Source organism: Scylla paramamosain, chromosome 20 (genome assembly GCF_035594125.1).
Source record: "Scylla paramamosain isolate STU-SP2022 chromosome 20, ASM3559412v1, whole genome shotgun sequence".
NCBI lineage: Eukaryota > Metazoa > Arthropoda > Malacostraca > Decapoda > Portunidae > Scylla > Scylla paramamosain.
The window spans coordinates 2357835-2376707 of NC_087170.1; the positions used below are offsets into that span (position 1 = coordinate 2357835).

The window sequence follows — 18873 nt, forward strand, 5'->3', positions numbered from 1 at the left end:
GCTATGAGGTGTGGAACATGGAGATGAAAAGCCTCAGCCAAGAGCAAAGAACTCATTTTGTTATGAAGCATTACGACAGCTTCCCTGACAACAGAAACAAAGACCCTGTGAAGCTCCAACACCTCATGAGTCATTTGAAGTGCAGGGAGTACTTTGGACTGCCTCTGAGCCTGCTGTTTGTAGCAACATTGTTTTACGAGACACCTGACAGCATCAAGCTGGACATCAAGCTGGACAGTTTGTACGTCACCATACGCGACTGGAGCATACAAAAACTGCAAGCCAAACTGACAGATCATTCACAGGCCACACGGATCCACGAGGACCATATCTACAAGGTGCTTTAGGACATGTACGACGTAGCCCTACAAGCTCTCCTGCAAGACCGAGTCACTCTGTCGAAAGAGGAAGAGCGGCGTCTGAAGGAGTCCTGTGACGGGAAAGGGCTTCCTTGCATGAATGTGATGGCGACATTTTTCAATCTGCAAGACATCAATGACAAGCTGGGGCATCATCAGAATTACTCGGCGCCCCATAGGAGCTTGCAAGAGTTCTACGGTGCATCAGGTATCGTCCACAAGTTAATGGAAGGTTCTCACTCACGTCTCATACCACGCATGCTTCACGACCCGCCGCGCCAACAGCTTCGGAACTTGTGGAACCTGCTCCGGCACATGGCATGTCTCTTCTGCTACCCACAAACACCACTTCGTGCTTCAGATATACGACGCATGCTTCACTTTCCGCCACCCCAACAGTTCCGGAACTTGAGAAACCTGCTCCGGCACGTGGCAGGCCTCCTCTGCCACCCACAAACACCACATTGTGCTCCAGCCACACAAGTATGTTGACCATTCATTCTCTTTTCCTCATATTTGATCCTTCCAGAGTTGTCTCCAGGAACCTGCACTACTGTCAAGCTCAGTGTTGATCTTTACTAGTCATTAGTAAAAAGAGTATAAGAAATTATTGTAGTGACTCTACACACACAAGAGGTGGTGGAGGTGGTGAGAGTGATGATAGTGGTGGTAATGGTGGTGATAGTGGTGATGGTGAGAGTGGCTGTACTAATCATAGTAACTCTACACATACAGGAGGTGGTGGACCTGCTGGCGGAGACTGGGATGAAGAATTGTAATCATTGGCTATCCATGTTGGAGGACACTGAAGTGAACAGGACTGCCTTGGGTTGTGTTGCCAGACATATTACAAGTAATGAAAGGGAGCTGGTAACAATAACAAGCAGCACCATCACCAGTGCCAGTGCCCTCCTCCCCCTCATCCCCTCCAAGAAGGTACGGATAGTGCTAAGCAGGAATGAATCAGACGTGCAGGGGCTTATCTTTGAACCACAAATGCTGTCCCTTCCCCACCAATACAGACATCCAGACCAAGCCACTCTCTCTGACGCCTTGCTGCGTGCCACACCCAGGTGGGTGGGTCTGTGTGTGTGTGTATGTGTGTGTGTGTGTGTGTGTGTGTTTAGTTAGCACACACACACACACACAATTATCATTGTTATTGTCATTCATTTCCTAGCTATTATAATAAATATTGCAATTAACATTGTCATCACCATCACTGCCATACTCACATCAGTCATCAATGCATTATTGTTGTCATCATCAATAAAGCTGAACTTGAGCCCAACAATTCATTAACAACAACAACTGTGTTGAAATAACCTTCTGGAATGTTTGCTAACTTTGATCATAGAATAGAACTTTGATCATATAACTTTGATCATCACAGAATGGTGACCATGATTATTAGGATGGTAAAGATGATGGTGATGATGATGGTGGTGATAGTGGTGGTGAGTGTGATGATGGTGATAGTGACGATAGTGAATATGATGGTGATGATGGTGATGATTAGGGTTAGGATAATTATGCACCTAAAATTTGCTAAATATGCATACAATTACGCACTAGAATTTAGTAAAAATATGCACTAAAATATCCACTCATTTTTTAAGAAAAATATAATTAATAATAATAGGCTAATATTTCTTTTTAGCTTACTGTAATTGATAATATGAATTTTCTGCGATGATTTACCACAGACTTATAAAAGTTGTGGCTGATGTGAAAAAAAAAAAGGCAGGCACGTTTTTGGTGTATAAAGTACCCATACACCTCCTTACACAGTAATAACTGTCACTGTCACTTACGAAGTGTGTACCCAAATCCTGTTCAAAACCTGTTTTTGAATTATTCATTATGATACTCACAAGGAGTTATAATTGTAAAAAAAAAAAATATATGTATAGAATACTCATCATAGACACCTAAGAACTAAAAAAGATATGCCGTATTAAGGAAAAGTTACAAGTTTGCATTTGTGTTTAAATATAGTCAAAACATGTATTTGCATATGCACATATGGATATGTATAAATATCCTAAACCTAGTGAATATGTTAGTGATGGTGATGGTGGTGATGATGGTGGTAGTGATGGTGATGATGGTGATGGTAGTGATGATGATGATGATAGTAGTAATGATGATGATGATGATAATGATGGTGATGATAGTGGTGGTGATGATGGTGATGATGATGATAATGATGATGACAAAGCAAAGAGTAAGATGAAGCTGGAGGAGGAAGAGAAGGAGAAAGAGAAGGAGGAGAAGGAGGAAGAGGAGGGGGAGGATGAAGGTGAAGGGGAAAGTGAGGGAAAAGAGGAGGAGGAGGAGGTGAGGGTGAACGTGGAGAAAAGAAGGGGAATGATAATGATGATGACGATAATGATAATGATGATAATGATGATGATGACGATGATGAGTATGATGATGATGATTATGATAATGATGATGATGATGATGAGGAGGAGGAGGAAGAGGAGGATAAAGTCAAGTGTGAAGGTGAAGGAATAAGTAAGCGAAGAGGAGGAAGAGGAAGAAGAGGAGGAATACATAGGAATACATAGGAAATACGATTGACATAAGTCTCACATTTGTAGTGGGTAAGGTTAAGGAATTAATGATACATGATAAAACAGTAGAATTTCTGGAAAGAAGCGCTATTATAAAGGACACTCAACATGGATTTATAAATAAACGTTCCTGTATAACGAATATACTGGACTTTTTTTTTTTTTCACGACATGTATAATATATACGATAATACCAGGTAAGTATAGTTAATTTTGATTTCCAAGAAAGTATTTGATAAAAGTTCTTTACAAGCGTCTCCTACATAAAGGTGAAGCTCACGGCATGTCAGTTGACCTCGCTGCGTGGATAGAGAATTGGTTGACAGACCGCAAATAGCGGGTAGTAATTAACGTAATTCTTCAAACTGGATCAATGTAAGTAATGGCGTTAATCAAGGATCAGTATTAGAACCGATCCTCTTAATAGTGTATATCAATTATATAGACGAAGGAATCACATGCAAATTGTCAAAAATTCGCAGATGATACTAAAATTGCTAGCAAGGCTGACACACCAAACCAACGTTAAATTTTGCAAAAAAACAAAAAAAAAACAAACACTCTTACTTATGAATTTTGATTTTGATAAAATGCCACTATTACATATTGGAAATAGCAATTCACAGGATAATTACAAAATGGGTAACACCCATCAAGAGTACAGATGCCGAAAAAGATCTGAGAGTTTTAGTATCAACAGATCTTGAACCCCCCCAAAAAAAAAAAAAAAAATTGTACTTGGGTCGTTAAAATTGCCACTAAATTAATAGGCTTCGTAGGAAGATCTTTCACCGCCAAATCTGACAAAAAAAAAAAAAAAAAAAAAAAATTGGCCTTGTACAACTCGCTCATACGTCCTCATCTTGAATATAACGAATAGTTTTGATCACTCTACTACAAAAAAGAACATTAAGAAATTAGAAAAAAAAAAAATAGAACGTAGAGTAACAAAAATTATCCCAACGCTTCGCAATAAACCACACGAGGATCGCCTCGAAAAACTAAATCTTTTCCTTCTACCCGGAGGCAGACTTAGAGGGGACCTGATATTGCTTTACGTATTTTTAAGGGTTTCATAAATATGATACCTGAACTCTTCTTAACACTCAACCAGTGTAATGTTACAGAAAACAATGGCTTCAAATTAATAGGTAAGCAATTTCACACAAATGAACCCAAACATTTTTTTCTTCAGTCGTTTCATAAATATCTGGAATTATCTTCCATGAAGCGTCATTGATTTAAAACCTGTCTTGTCTCTGTCTTTTTGTAAAATTTAGCGTTGCTTTGGTGAGTCAGCCTTGCAAGCAATTTTAGTATCATCTACGAATTTTGACAATATACATATGATCCCTTCGTCTATGTCACTGATATATATTATTATGAAGAGGATCGGTCCTAATACTGATCCTTGATTAACGCCACTACTTACATTGATCTAATTTGAAGAATTACTGTTAATTACTATCCGCTGTTTGCAGTCTGTCAACCAATCCTCTACCCACGCAGCGAGGTCAACTGACATGCCGTGAGCTTTATCTTTATGTAGCAGGTGCTTGTGAGGAACTTTATCAAATGCTTTTTGGAAATCAAAATTAACTATATCTACTGCCCTGGTATTATCGTGTATATTGTAAACGTCGTGAAAAAGTCTAGTGAATTCGTTAAACAGGAACATTTATTTCTAAATCAATGTTGAGTGTCCTTTATGGTATCGTTTCTTTCCAGGAATTCTACTGTTTTATCATGTATCATTAATTCCATAACCTTACCCACTACAGATGTGAGACTTATTGGGATGGAAGTTATGAGGAGATTTATCACCTTTGTATATATATATATATATATATATATATATATATATATATATATATATATATATATATATATATATATATATATATATATATATATATATATATATATATATATATATATATATATATATATATATATATATATATTTTTTATTTTTTTTTTTTTTTATGCAGGAGGGACATCAGCCAAGGGCAACAAAAGGGTAACATTAACTAGTTTCCATTCATGTGGGACTTGTCGAGTGTTTAATGATTTCTTGAATAATATTAATAGAGGCTTATCAAGCTCATTATTAGCTTCCTTCAAAATTCAAGGGGAAATTTTGTCCAGTCCTGGTGTTTTGTTTGTTTTTATTTTATTAATAGCGTCTAGAAGGTTTTTTTTTTTTTTTTTTTGGGGGGGGGAAGTACACGTGCTCAAAAATGCGCTGTTAATTAGGGTTTGAGTTGGCGATAGATATTCAGAAAGTTTTGCTTTAGCGAGTATTGTTATGTACTTGGCCAAGTTTGCCCTGAAAATAACACATTTTCTTTTATTATTCACTGTATCCCATTTTCCAATCCCATAATTCATTATAATCTAGGACGTGTTTATTCATATTATGCCATAAAGAAAAAAAAATCTTTATTTTTACGAAGTTTGTGTTCATGTATATAGGGGAGAAGAGTGATTTAGTCGGTGTGTTTATGTAAAATTTTCCGGGAATCCTCGCGAAAGAGGTCTGTGGAGATCATTTTGGGCGATAAGGGAATCCTTGTAGAGATAGATGGATTTCGATGATTTGTGGAGGCAGGAGAGTTTGTATTGTTGAAGTGTTGGACATAACGTTGTCCTGAGATTCAAAATCAGGTTGGTATATCTTACAGCGTTCAAGGGCTCCTGCCTAATGGAATTTGGGTTTCCAGTTCGGTGTTTTGTGTTTTTTTTTTTTTTTGGCCTGGAGAAGTGAATGTGTTCCTGACAGCCATGTAGTTGTGAGTTGTGGTGAGTTGTGTTAGTGAAGTAGTGATGCTTTGATAAATCTGAGCTGGTCAAGCAGGGGTATTGTGGAAGAGTGGGCTGTGGAGGGCATCTGGGGAAATTTATATCTAGGGTGTGTCCAGAAAAATATTTCAGCAACCTGTGAGAGGGTTAAAGGAGTTTTGTGGTATTGATGATGTTTTTTTTTTTTCATGTAGAAGGGACACTGGTCAAGGCCAACAAAAATCCAATAAATAAAAAAAGCCCACTGATATGCCAGTCCCATAAAAGGGTCCAAAGCGGTAGTAAAAAAATTGAGGAATAAGTGTCTTGAAACCTTGAAGGAATTCAAAATAAAAAAAAAATCTTGAAAGAATTGAAGTCATAGGAAAGTTGAAATACACAAGCGTTCCAAGAGTTTGCTAGAGAAAGGGATGAATGATTGAGAATACTGGTTAACTCTTGCATTAGAGAGGTGGACAGAATAGGGGTGAGAGAAAGAAGAAAGTCTTATGCAGCGAGGCCGCGGGAGGAGAGGAGGCATGCAGTTAGCAAGATTAGAAGAGCAGTTAGCATGAATATAGCGGTAGAAGACAGCTAGAGATGCAACATTGCGGCGATGAGAGAGAGGCTGAAGACAGTCAGTTAGAGGAGAGGAGTTCATGAGACGAAAAGCTTTTGATTCCACCCTGTCTAGAAGAGCAGTATGAGTGGAACCCCACAGACATGTGAAGCATACTCCATACATGGACGGATAAGGCCCTTTTACAGAGTGAGCTGCTGGGGGGATGAAAAAAACTGGCGGAGACGTCTCAGAACACCTAACTTCATAGATACTGTTTTAACAAGAGATCAGATGTGAAGTTTCCAGTTCAGATTATAAGTAAAGGACAGACCGTGGATGTGCAGTGTAGAAGAGGGGGACAGTTGAGTGTCATTGAAGAAGAGGGGATAGTTGTCTGGAAGGTTGTGTCGAATTGATAGATGGAGTTTTAGAGGCATTGAACAATACCAATTATGCTCTGCCCCAATCAGAAATTTTAGAAAGATCAGAAGTCAGGCGGTCTGTGGCTTCCTTGCGTGAAATGTTTACTTCCTGAAGCGTTGGACGTCTATGAAAAGACGTGGAAGAGTGCAGGGTGGTATCATCAGCGTAGGAGTGGATAGGACAAGAAGTTTGGGTTAGAAGGTCATTGATGAATAATAAGGAAAGAGTGGGTGACAGGACAGAGCCCTGAAGAACACCACTGTTAATAGATTTAGGAGAAGAACAGTGACCATCTACTAAAGCAGCAATGGAACGGTCAGAAAGGAAACTTGAGATGAAGTTACAAAGAGAAGGATAGAAGCTGTAGGAGGGTAGTTTGGAAATCAAAACTGTGCCACACTCTTTCAAGAGCTTGTGGTATGTCCAAGGCAACAGGAAAAATTTCACCAAAGTCTCTAAAAGAGGATGACCAGGACTCAATAAGGAAAGCCAGAAGATCACGGAACCTATACTGGCAATCAGATAGAAGGTTGTGAAGTGATAGATGTTTAAGAATCTTCCTGTTGAGGATAGATTCAAAAACATTAGAGAGGCAGGAAATTAAAGCAATAGGACGGTAGTTTGAAGGATTAGACTTCCAGCAAGAAGGAAAGGTAGATGTTGACAGACAGAGCTGAAAGCGTTTGACTAGGCAAGGTGCAAGCACGGAGGCATAGTTTCGGAGAACAATAGGAGGGTTTAGGCCAGCGGGGACATGGAAAAAAATCATTACGAAGAATAGGTAATAGGTGGCATGAAGTAGTCAGAGGGTGGAGAAGAGGGAGGGACAAGCCCAGAATCGTCCAAGGTAGAATTTTTTTTTTTTCAAAGGTTTGAGCGAAGAGTTCAGCTTTAAAAATAGATGTGATAGCAGTGGTGCCATCTGGTTGAAATAAAGGAGGGAAAGAAGAAAAAAATAAGGTTATTGGAGATTTTTTTGGCTAGATGTCAGAAGTCACGAGGGGAGTTAGATCTTGAACGATTTTGACACTTTCTGCTAATGAAGGAGTTTTTGACTAGTTGAACAACAGACTTGGCATGAGACTCTGGTGATGTAAGGCTTAAGTACCTTTTGTGGGCCACCTCTCTATCATGTATAGCACGAGAACAATGAGTGTTAAACATTAATTAGCAATAAGAAATTCAGTTTTTCTAATATATATATATATATATATATATATATATATATATATATATATATATATATATATATATATATATATATATATATATATATATATATATATATATATATATATATATATATATATATATATATATATATATATATATATATATATATTTTTTTTTTTTCACAATGACGCCGTAGTCATTCATGTTCTGCTTTGTCTTCCTTATTTTAAATCAGTTTGTATTTGTTGTATGATTTTTTTATTTATTTATTTATTTTTTTTTTTTGGCTGAATGGCTGATTTTGATGAACGCGTTCCACCATTTGCGTTTATTGGTAATTGTTTGGTATTGTTTGTTAGCCTATCTTTCAGTTTAACAGATCATTCAAGAGCTTTATTAACATAAAAAAAAAAAAAAAAAAACATACGAAGGTAAAAAAAAAATAACGGAAGCTGCAAGAAGCGACCAGGCTTGCACGTGGTCTGTATGAAATATACCCTGTATGAAATATACCACCTGTCATCCCCATCCATAAACCCGTCTAATCTTCTCTTAAAGCTCCCTAACGTCCTAACACTAACATCATGATTATTTATTCCATTTCACTTATCTACCACTCTATTTGTGATCCAATTTCTTCCTATTTCTTTTCTAAACCTAAATTTTTCAAGCTTGAACCCGTTGTTTCATGTTCTATCCTGGTTGTTGATCCAAAGAATTTTGCTTACATCCCCCCTTATACCACTTAAAGACTTCTATTAGGTCCACTCTTAACCTTCGTCTCTCTAAAGAATGTAAATTTAACAGCTTCAGTCTCGCCTCATAAGGAATAGTCCTCATCCCCTGTATCCTTTTAGTCATTCTCCTCTGTACTGATTCTAACAGACCTATATCTTTAATGTAATGTGGGGACCAGAACTGCACAGTGTAGTCTAAATGAGGTCTGACCTGCGCCAAGTATAATTGATTGATTGATTGAAGACACCACAATGTCTCAAGTCTAAAATATGTGAGGTGAGCTACTACGGCAGAATTTTACTTCTGCAAACCAAACTTCTAGGATAACGGATAATATCTTAGTTGCGGATTACTGTGTAAATACTTGTCCAATCTAATTTTGAAGGCTGTAACTGTTCCGCAATCGACGACACTAGAAGAAAGAGAGTTCCAAACATTAATAACGAGATTATAAAAGAAATGTTTTGCTTCATTTGACAAGAATCTCTTACCAATCATACCAATCAAATCAATCATACCAATCAAAAAAATAATGATCTGCATTAATGTTGCTGTATCCTTTGAATAAAGAAAAAAAAAAACTTAGATCACCTCACATTCTAAGTTTTCAGAGATTAAAAAGATTAAGTTCCTTAAGTCTTTCTTCATAGGGTCTCAGCCTCGGAATAATTGTTGTTACTCTATTTTGAACTCTTTCCAGCTTTTCAATGTCTTTTCTTTAATAAGGGGACCAGAACTGTACGAAGTATTCAGGATGGGGTCTGAACAACGAATTATAAAGATTTAATATTACATTTTTTTTCTTATTTGTTTTCGAAAACACGGCCAATAAAACAAAGTTTTTTTTAGCTGTTTTGCCCAGCTGTGAGCAGTGTTAACCGGGTTTTGAATTGCTTGATATTGAGACTCCAAGATCTTTTTCTTTATTTACTGCGCTGTCGGCCATTCGTCAAATACTGAAATTGACTGTTGTTACTTCTGTTGTGCAATACTTTATATCTGTCAATGTTGAATTTCATTTGCCATTTACTGGCCCAGCAAGTCAATCAATTTACTGAAGTCTTTCTCTGTCTCGTGCCGTAGTTTCTTTACAAGCAATTTTCGTATTATAGGCAAATTTCGATACTTTGCACATGAGGCCATTGTCAATGTCATTTATATATATTAAGAAAAGAACAGGACCAAGTACAGATCCCTGGGATACGTCACTTTTTACATCAAACTAACTGGACGAAAAACCGTTTACAGCCACTGTTTATTTCCGCTCATACGCCCAGTCTTTCAATCAGCTGTGAATATTACCGGAAATACCGTGTGACAATGCTTTACTAAGTAAACGTTTATGAGGAACTTTATCAAACGCTTTCTGGAAATCTAGGCATACTATGTCTACTGCTCTACTCTCATCGTAAACATAAAAAATATAACGGAAACCATGTTGCGAGTCATTCATTATATTATTATCTTCTAAAAATTTGTAGATGTTGTTGGGAATGATTATCTCCATTAATTTACATACAACCGATGTCAGGCTAATTGAAGATTGGAGTTACATTTGCACATTTCTAATCGGATGGAACTTTACCAACGTTAAACTTTCTTAAACGTTAAAATTTGTTAAACAAAACTGTTTGGTCTCTTTAAAAATTCTAGGCGAAATTTTGTAAGGGTCCAGAGCTTTACAAATGTTAATTTTATCAACAGGTCGTATAACATCGCTTTCTGTAATGAGAATACCATCTATCGAGTTCTGAGTGCTATTTTCTGGTGGATGAACTGATAAGCAATGTTCTTCACTAAATACGGACCCAAAGAATCTCCTTAATATTGTTGCCATTTCGCTTCCGTCATTCGTATGACTACCAGTATCATTAACATTTGGACCAATACTGCATGCGAAGGCCTTTTTGTTATTAATATATATATATATTTTTTTTTATTTCTTTGGGATTCGACTTACTTGCTTCTGCTATTTATTCTTCAAGTTTTTTTTTTTTTGCTTCGCTTGATTAATTTCCTGCTTTCACGGCGGATTTTTTCAAGTTGTAATTTATCTCCTTCGTTCTTGGTTGACATATACTTATAGTAAGCGCGCTTCTTTTGAAAAAGACTTTCTTTGATCTCGTCATTCCACCACTTAGGTTTATTTTTCATCACGGATCATCTGTTTCGAAATAGAACGCATAATCTTATGACATTATTTAATTTAATAGTGAAGGCTCCCACGATTTATTAATATTTGTTTCAAATATAGTTTCACTCCGGTCAGCGTTGTTTAAAAGTGAACGTCTAGTGAAGTTCTAGTCTAGTGAAGTCTAGTTAAGTTCACTCTCTGGTTGTCCAGTATCTTTTTCTTATCATCTTTCGCTGGACTTGCTTTAATTACGATATTAAATGTGATCATACAATGATCGCTGATACTGAATATTGGGCCAACATTAATATCATTAACTACATTTTCTGCTGTTGATAAAATAAGATTATTATCACGTGTCGGTTTGTCAATATGGTGATATAAATAACTTCTTAGCAAATTAGAGTACAGCTCACGCGAGGTAAGTGTATCGCCCCATCCTACTACTGGCAAGTTGAAGTCTCCCACAGTAACGAGTCTCGTACTGGTTACTTGTTTTAAAGATTAATTCAGATAAGTCATGGTCGATGTCTGCAGACTGGCCAGGCAGTCTATAATTTAAGCCGATTTTTACTTTACCAGATTTTTTTTTTTTTTTCAATAAAGACTGTGTCTACGTTACTGACGATTTGTTTTCACAAAAGTTGGGTGGAGAGAATCATGAACGTATAAAATGACTTCTCCACCGACTCTTTTCTTTCCTTCGCAACTGAAAATTGTATAGGCCGGTTAATTAAATCCCGCAATTAAATCCATATTTGATGTATCAAACCACGACTCAGTAACTCCAATAATATGATATCTTTCCATCACTGTGAGGGCTTCGAGATCTTCAGATTTGTTGCAAAGGTTGCATGCATTACTATGTCAAGCTTTTAGGTTGTCTGTGTCGAGGGTCGATCTAAATTGTTACTTCCTCACGGTGGACCTGTTGGAATTGTTTGTGTACAGCTTTTTCATATGACGTCGGAAACCTGGTTGCGAAGCAGCCTTCCGAAGCGTAGTGCCCCTACGGGATTGAGATGGGAACCATCTTCTCGGTAGAAATGAGTGTCAAAGTAGAACGGGTTTCATAAATTGAAGAAATGAACGCTTTTCTCGGCACACAGAGTCTTGAATCGGCTGCTCGTGCTGAAGGCCTTGTTATAAAATTTTCTCTCTGCCCCCACCCTTAGCAGAATTCCGGAGATGACAATATTGGAACTATTCGTCTTACTTTTGAACTGGTTGCTCATACGATGGTACTTCTCAAGCAGTTCCTCGGAACGCGATGAACAAACACCATAAGTGCAGCGTGTATTACGTAAAGCGTATTACTCTCGCTGTCACTAGTGACATCGTCACATACTGTGGTGATGTCATCTAGTTTAGCATCTGGGTAACAGAAAAGCTTTCTGCGGCCATCTGAAGAACGGCCACAAAATACAGCTAATTGGTCACTTACCATGGAGTCCCCCCCCAAGGCGAGTTTCGAACTGATTCTCCATGATGTCACCTGAAATATGAAATCGGTTTGAAAAGTTGTGAGGATCAGTGACTTCTTTTTCGGTTTAACATCATTCCTAACGGTTTGAGGAGGAAGAAGAGGAGGAGGAGAAGGAAGAGGAGGAAATGGAGGAGGAGGAGAAATATATGGAGGAGGGGGAGGAAGAGGAGGATAAAAAAGTGAAGAAGGAGGAGGAGGAGGAAGTGGAGGAGGAGAAGAAGGAGGAAGAAGAGAAGAGGAGGATGAGAAGAGGAGGAAGAAGAAGAAGACGAAGAGGAGGAGGATGAGGAGAAAGAAGAAGAAAAAGAAAAAAAAGAAGAAGAGGAGGAGGAGGAGGAGGAGGAGGAGGGGGAGGAGGAAGTGGAGGAGAAGAAGAAGGAGGGTGAAGAGAAGAGGAGGAAGAGAAGAGGAGGAAGAAGAAGAAAAAGAAGACGAGGAGGAGGAGGAGGAGGAGGAGGAGGAAGAAGAAAAGAAAAAAAGAGCAGGAGAAGGGGAAACAAGAAAAGAAAAAGAAGAGGAGAAAGAGGAGGAGGAGGAGGAGGAGGAAGGGTGGAAAAGGAGGAGGAAGAAGAGAAGGAAGAAGAGGTGAAAGAGGAGGAGGAGGAGGAGGAGGAGGAGGAGGAGGAGAAAGAGGAGGAGGAGGAGGAGGAGGAGGAGGAGGAGGAGGAGGAGGAAAAGGAGGAACAGGAGGAACAGGAGGAGGAAGATGAAAGACAGAGAAAGAGAAGGAAGAAGAGGAGCAAGAGGAAGACGATGATGAGGAGGAGAAAGAGGAAGAGGAGGAAGAGTATCTTTATCATTACTATTATGAAACAGTGAATAAACAAATAAATAAATAAATAGATGAACAGTTTGTTTGTGTGTGTGTGTGTGTGTGTGTGTGTGTGCAGCACACAGGTGCACTACACTCAGCCATTACAGGAGTCACCTTGAGGAGTTCAAGGGTCACCTAAGCGGTGTCGGCACACAGCTGCTGCAGGAGTGCCGGGGCATGGGGCGTCTCCATCTGGCCGTATATGACCAAGACGCTCAAGAGGTTCTAGCCGCCATCAGGGCCGTCCTTCCGTCACTGCCTCGGCTACCCTCCCTCTGTGAGTCTGCGACGCTGTGTGTGTTGTTATTATTATTATTATTATTATTATTATTATTATTATTATTATTATTATTATTATTATTATTATTATTATTAATATCATGATGGTGGTGGTGATGACACACACACACACACACACACACACACACACACACACACACACACACAGAGAGAGAGAGAGAGAGAGAGAGAGAGAGAGAGAGAGAGAGAATTATGTTCTCTCTCTCTCTCTCTCTCTCTCTCTCTCTCTCTCTCTCTCTCTCTCTCTCTCTCTCTCTCTCTCTCTGTGTGTGTGTGTGTGTGTGTGTGTGTGTGTGTGTGTGTCTCAGTTGACCTTGTGTCCTCAGTGGGACCGAACATATCCTCTCTCCGCTGGTTACTGATAGTCATCCATCGTCACGGATGAGTGATGCTTTTTTGAAGTGTGTTGGAAAATAGTGCCCTTGTCTGTGACTATACTGCCTCTGAGCATGGTGATGCCTTAGCAGCGGCTAGTGATGACCCAGGGTCACATTGTGGCTCAGCGGTGAAGCGCCAGGGACGAGATAAGGAATCATTCTTCACCTGCATCACCACCTCGCTCCATCCAGTAAGCAGTAGGGAACTGCTGAAACGATAATTACTCCCAGTGAGGTCTAAAGCACTGGATACAGGGGTGCTGTGAACTTATCATTAAACCCATCTGTGACACTTTGTGTCTCACAATACATGGGGGTAGTCATCGCCTGCCATCTAAAGAAAGAGAACTCTCTTCCTTCACACACACTCTTCACTCAAAATTCAAAATTTTCGTGGCGACTCCTACCCCAGTCTCGGAGTCCCTATCTGGGGAGTAGACCACAAATGGCCCCAGGTCGTACTGCTCTTCTGGAAGTTGCGCGTACGTGCTCAAGGACATAACCTACTCTCATGACCACACTCTTAATCTCCCGAGTTTTCCACCATCTTGCTACGACTATAGAATCATTCTCAAACTAAATTTATCTGTACTGTATACCTCTCGCCTAGCTCGTGTGACTATAAGAAATTCTTTGACTACTTAACTTCCAAAGTGGAGCACAACCTAAATCTCTTCCCTTTTGCGGAGATCTCCATTCTTGGAGAGTTCAATGTTCACCACCAACCTTCACTGACCATCCTGGTGAACTAGCCTTCAACTTTGCTATCCTTCACGACCTAGAGCAATTGGTGCAACATCCTACTCGTATTCCTGACCTTCTTCGAGATACGCCCAACATTCTTGACCTTTCCCTAACCTCTAATTCTTCTGCTTATGCTGTTACCCTCTCCGTTGGGCTCCTCCGATCACAATCTCATGCCCGTAACTTGTCCTATCGCTCTAATCCCTCCTCAGGATCCTCTAAACGGAGGTGCCTCTGGCGTTTTATCCCTGCTAGTTTGGGGGACCTGAGGAAGTATTTTGCTGGTTTTCCTTGAAATGATTACTGCTTCTGCGTCAGAGACCCGTCTTTGTGTGCCGTATAGCACAGATGCGTATAGCAGAGATGATAATGTCTGGCATGGATGCGTATATTCATCACTCTTTTTCTCTCTATCAAAACGTTCCAAACCTTGGGGTAACACAGCCTGTTCTTGTGCTATACATGATAGGGAGATGGGCCCACAAAAGGTATTTGAACCTTCCATCAACATAATCTCATGCACTTTATATTTCGGCCCAGAAACCTGCCATGTCTGTTCTCCAACTAGAGAAAAACTACTTCATTAATAGAAAGTGTCAAAAACTTTCAAGATCTAACTCCCCTCGTGACTTCTAGCATCTAGCCAAAAACATCTCCAAAAAATTTGCTTCTTCTTTTACTCCTTTATTTCAACCAGATGACACTACTGCTACCACATCTATCTCTAAAGCTGAACTCTTCGCTCAAACATTTACTAAAAACGCTACCTTGGACGATTCACGGCTTGTTCCTCCCTCTCCTCCACCCTCTGACTCTTTCATGCTACCTATTAAAATTCTTCATAATGATGTTTTCTACGCCCTCGTTGGCCTAAACCCTCGGATGGCTTATGGACCTGATGGGGTCCCTTCTATTGTTCTGCGAAACTGCGCGTCCGTGCTTGCGGCTTGCCTAGTCAAACACATTCAACTCGATCAACATCTGCCTTTCCTTCTTGATGGAAGTTTGCCTACAGTCAGTCTGTTCCTAAAAAAGGGTGACCATTCTAATCCTCAAACTACCATCCTTTAATTTCCTGCCTATCTAAAGTTTTTAAATCTATCATTAACAGAAAGATTCTTAAACATCTATCATTTCACAATCTTCTGTCTGATCGCCAGTATGGGTTCAGTTAAGATCGCTCTACTGGTGATCTTTTGGCTTTTCTGACTAAGTCGTGGTCATCCTCTTTTAGAGATTTTGGTGAAACTTTTGCTGTTGGCCTAGGCATATATATATCAAAAGCCTTTAATAAAGTCTGCCACAAAGTTTTGATTTCCAAACTACCCTCCTACGGCTTCTAGCCTTCTCTCTGTAACTTCATTTCAAGTTTCTTTTTTGACTGTTCTATTCCTGCTGTGGTAGACGGTCATTGTTCTTCTCTTAAATCCATTAACAGTGGTATTTCTCAGGATTGTATCCTGTCACCCACTCTCTTCTTATTATTCATCAATGATCTTCTAAATAAAACTTCTTGTCCTATCTGCTCCTACGCTGATGATACTACCCTGCACTTTTCCACGTCTTTTCATAGACGTCCAACCCTTCAGGATGTAAACAGTTCATGCAGGGAAGCCGTTGAACGCCTGAAGTCTGATCTGTAAAATTCATGATTTGAGCAGAACAAACTTGTTCAGTGCCTCAAAAACTCAAAAACAAAATTCATCTATCTTCCAACTCGACACAACTTTCCAGACAACTGTCCCCTCTTCTTCAATGACACTCAACTGTCCTTCTCTTCTACACTGAACATCCTCGGTCTGTCCTTTTCTTATAATCTAAATTGGAAGCTTCACATCTCATCTCATCACATCTCATCAGCTAAGACAGCTTTTATGAAGTTAGGCGTTCTGAGACGTCTCCGCCAGTTTTTCTCAACCTCCAACTGCTAACTCTGTACATGTCTGGGAGAGTTCCACTCATACCGCTCTTCTAGACAAGGTGGAATCAAAAGTATTTCGTCTCATCAACTCCTCTCATGTAAATGACTGTCCTTAAACTCTTTCTCATCGCTGCAATGCTGCATCTCTTGCCATCATCTACCCCTATTTTTCATGCTATCTGCTCTTCAGATCTTGCTAACTGCATGCCTCCTCCTGTGTCCTCGCTCCACAAGACATTCTTCTCTCTCTCACCTTTATTCTGTCTACCTCTCCAATGCAAGAGTTAATCAGTATTCTCAATCATTCATCCCTTTCTCTGATATACTCTAGAACTCCTTACCTGCTTCTATATTTTCATCTTCCTATGACTTGAATTTCTTGGAGAGGGAGATTTCAAGACACTTATCCTTTAATTTTTGAGTACTGCTTCGGACTCTGTTCAGGGACCGGAATCTCAGTGGGCTTTTTTTTTTAATTGTATTTTTGTTGCCCTTGGCCGCTGTCCCTCCTACATTAAGAAAAAAAAAAAAAAGGCTCCTCATAGTTCTAGATACTCAATGAATCTCCCCCACCCAAACCAGGGATTACACCGGGAATGTGGTGACAACAGCAAGGGAGGCGCCTGCAACAATGACACGCTGCGGCGTCCCAACAGGACACTTGTCTCTCACCTCATCCCACTCATCACCACACACACGCTCCACACAATCACGGGAGCTGGGACACTCATGAACAGACAGGAGACGCTTCGCCAGGTACCCAGCTTTTCCAACAACCATATCGGCAGTGGGAGGGGGGTCTCGAGGCGTTATCACCCATGTGCGAAAAGACATTCCAGCCATCCTGACAGGTGACCCACCAAACCTCGGGGATGAGGTTGATACGCTGTGCGTCATCCTGCACTTTGGCGCCGCCACCATGTGATCACTTCGCATACGCACCACCATCCTATTTTAAATGCTCCTGATAATAATTAATTAAAGTGTAACTTCCACTCATCTATCTCTTATGTATGTGTGTACGACAACATATTGTCATATGTCATAATTATGTACCACGCCAAGACTGCCTCCTGGGAATGACATAGTCTTTTTCACAAATTTATAAGCGCTTTGTGAATAAAAGTATTCAATCTCTCTCTCTCTCTCTCTCTCTCTCTCTCTCTCTCTCTCTCTCTCTCTCTCTCTCTCTCTCTCTCTCTGTCCTATGGGAATATAGGTGAGAGAGAGAGAGAGAGAGAGAGAGAGAGAGAGAGAGAGAGAGAGAGAGAGAGAGAGAGAGAGAGAGAGAGAGAGAGAGAGGAGAGAGAGAGGAGTCAAATCAAATCAAATTCTTTATTTCTACTTGGTAGTGGGTATTACTCATATAATCAGACATTACATTATCAAATATAAAAGTAATATAAGTTAATATTACAAAAAAAAAATAATTAAACAAAGATTAAGGCATTATATGTGCATACACATACTTAAAACTATGAAGGAAAGCATTATATAATCATATGCATACATTCTCCATCACTTGCTTCCACATAAATCCACTCACTCATTCAATCACTCATATTAATTTTCTTTATGCCTCGTGTACATTTTCAGTTTATAGAACTCCCAAGAGGAATGTGACAAAGAAGATATATTTTGAAACAATCATTCAAACCATTTAAAAGATAATCATAAACTTTACATTTAAAACCAGAAATTAAGGAAGTGTTCCTTAATTCTTGCGGTAAAGAATTCCACACTTTTGGACCTACTCGTATGATCGAAAAAGCTTTACCAGAAGCATTAGTCCTTGTCTGTGGAAAAAAAAAAAAACATATTATTATTATTATTATTATTATTATTATTATTATTAGTAGTAGTAGTAGTAGTAGTAGTAGTAGTAGTAGTAGTAGTAGTAGTATCATTATTACTATTTTTACTTATTCTTTTTTTTATGTAGGAGGGACACTGGCCAAGGGCAACAAAAAAAAAAAAAGTGAGATGTTCAGTCCCAGGACAGTGTCAAAAGCGGTAGTAAAAAATTGAAGGAAAAATGTCTTGAAACCTCGTTCTTGAAGGAATTCACGTCACAGGAGGGTAGAAATACAGAAGCAGGCAAGGACTTCCAGTGTTTACCAGAGAAAGGGATGAATGATTGAGAATACTGGTTAACTCTTGCATTAGAATAGGGACAGAATAGGAGTGAGAAAAAGAAGACAGTCTTGTGCAGCGGGGCCGCGGGAGAAGGGGAGGCGTACGGTTAGGAAGATCAGAATAGCAGTTAACACGAAAATAGCGGTAGAAAATAGCTAGAGATGCAACGCTGCGGCGATGAGAAAGAGGTTAAGGACAGTCAGAAAGAGAGAGAGAGAGAGAGAGAGAGAGAGAGAGAGAGAGAGAGAGAGAGAGAGAGAGAGAGAGAGAGAGAGAGGCTGAAGAATTAAAGGAGGGGAGTTGATGAGACGGATGACACAAAGATAGATAGATTAATTAGGTCAGA

The 18873-nt window shown here is 39.4% G+C and overlaps 1 protein-coding gene across 2 annotated transcripts; it reads left to right on the forward strand.

The window, feature by feature from the left end:
* Positions 1-298: 298 nt before the first annotated feature.
* LOC135110730 (uncharacterized) lies at positions 299-17520 on the forward strand. Of its 2 annotated transcripts, XM_064023354.1 has the most exons (3): positions 299-842; positions 1095-1432; positions 16974-17520. In XM_064023354.1, the coding sequence occupies exons 1-3, from the start codon at positions 351-353 to the stop codon at positions 17122-17124; spliced, it is 981 nt and encodes a 326-aa protein (XP_063879424.1). In that variant the 5' UTR covers positions 299-350; the 3' UTR covers positions 17125-17520. The 2 variants fall into 2 exon arrangements, 1 of the variants encoding a protein (XP_063879424.1); XR_010273390.1 differs by lacking the exons at positions 299-842; positions 1095-1432 and adding an exon at positions 13092-13326 and having other exon boundaries at positions 16974-17101.
* Positions 17521-18873: the final 1353 nt, after the last annotated feature.

Bases quoted from the DNA above. Each gene is read 5' to 3' on its own strand.
- LOC135110730 (XM_064023354.1), top strand. From the start codon at position 351: ATGTACGACGTAGCCCTACAAGCTCTCCTGCAAGACCGAGTCACTCTG. The intron at 843-1,094 runs GTATGTTGACCA...CTACACATACAG, and splicing joins ATTGTGCTCCAGCCACACAA to GAGGTGGTGGACCTGCTGGC. The intron at 1,433-16,973 runs GTGGGTGGGTCT...CACCCAAACCAG, and splicing joins TTGCTGCGTGCCACACCCAG to GGATTACACCGGGAATGTGG.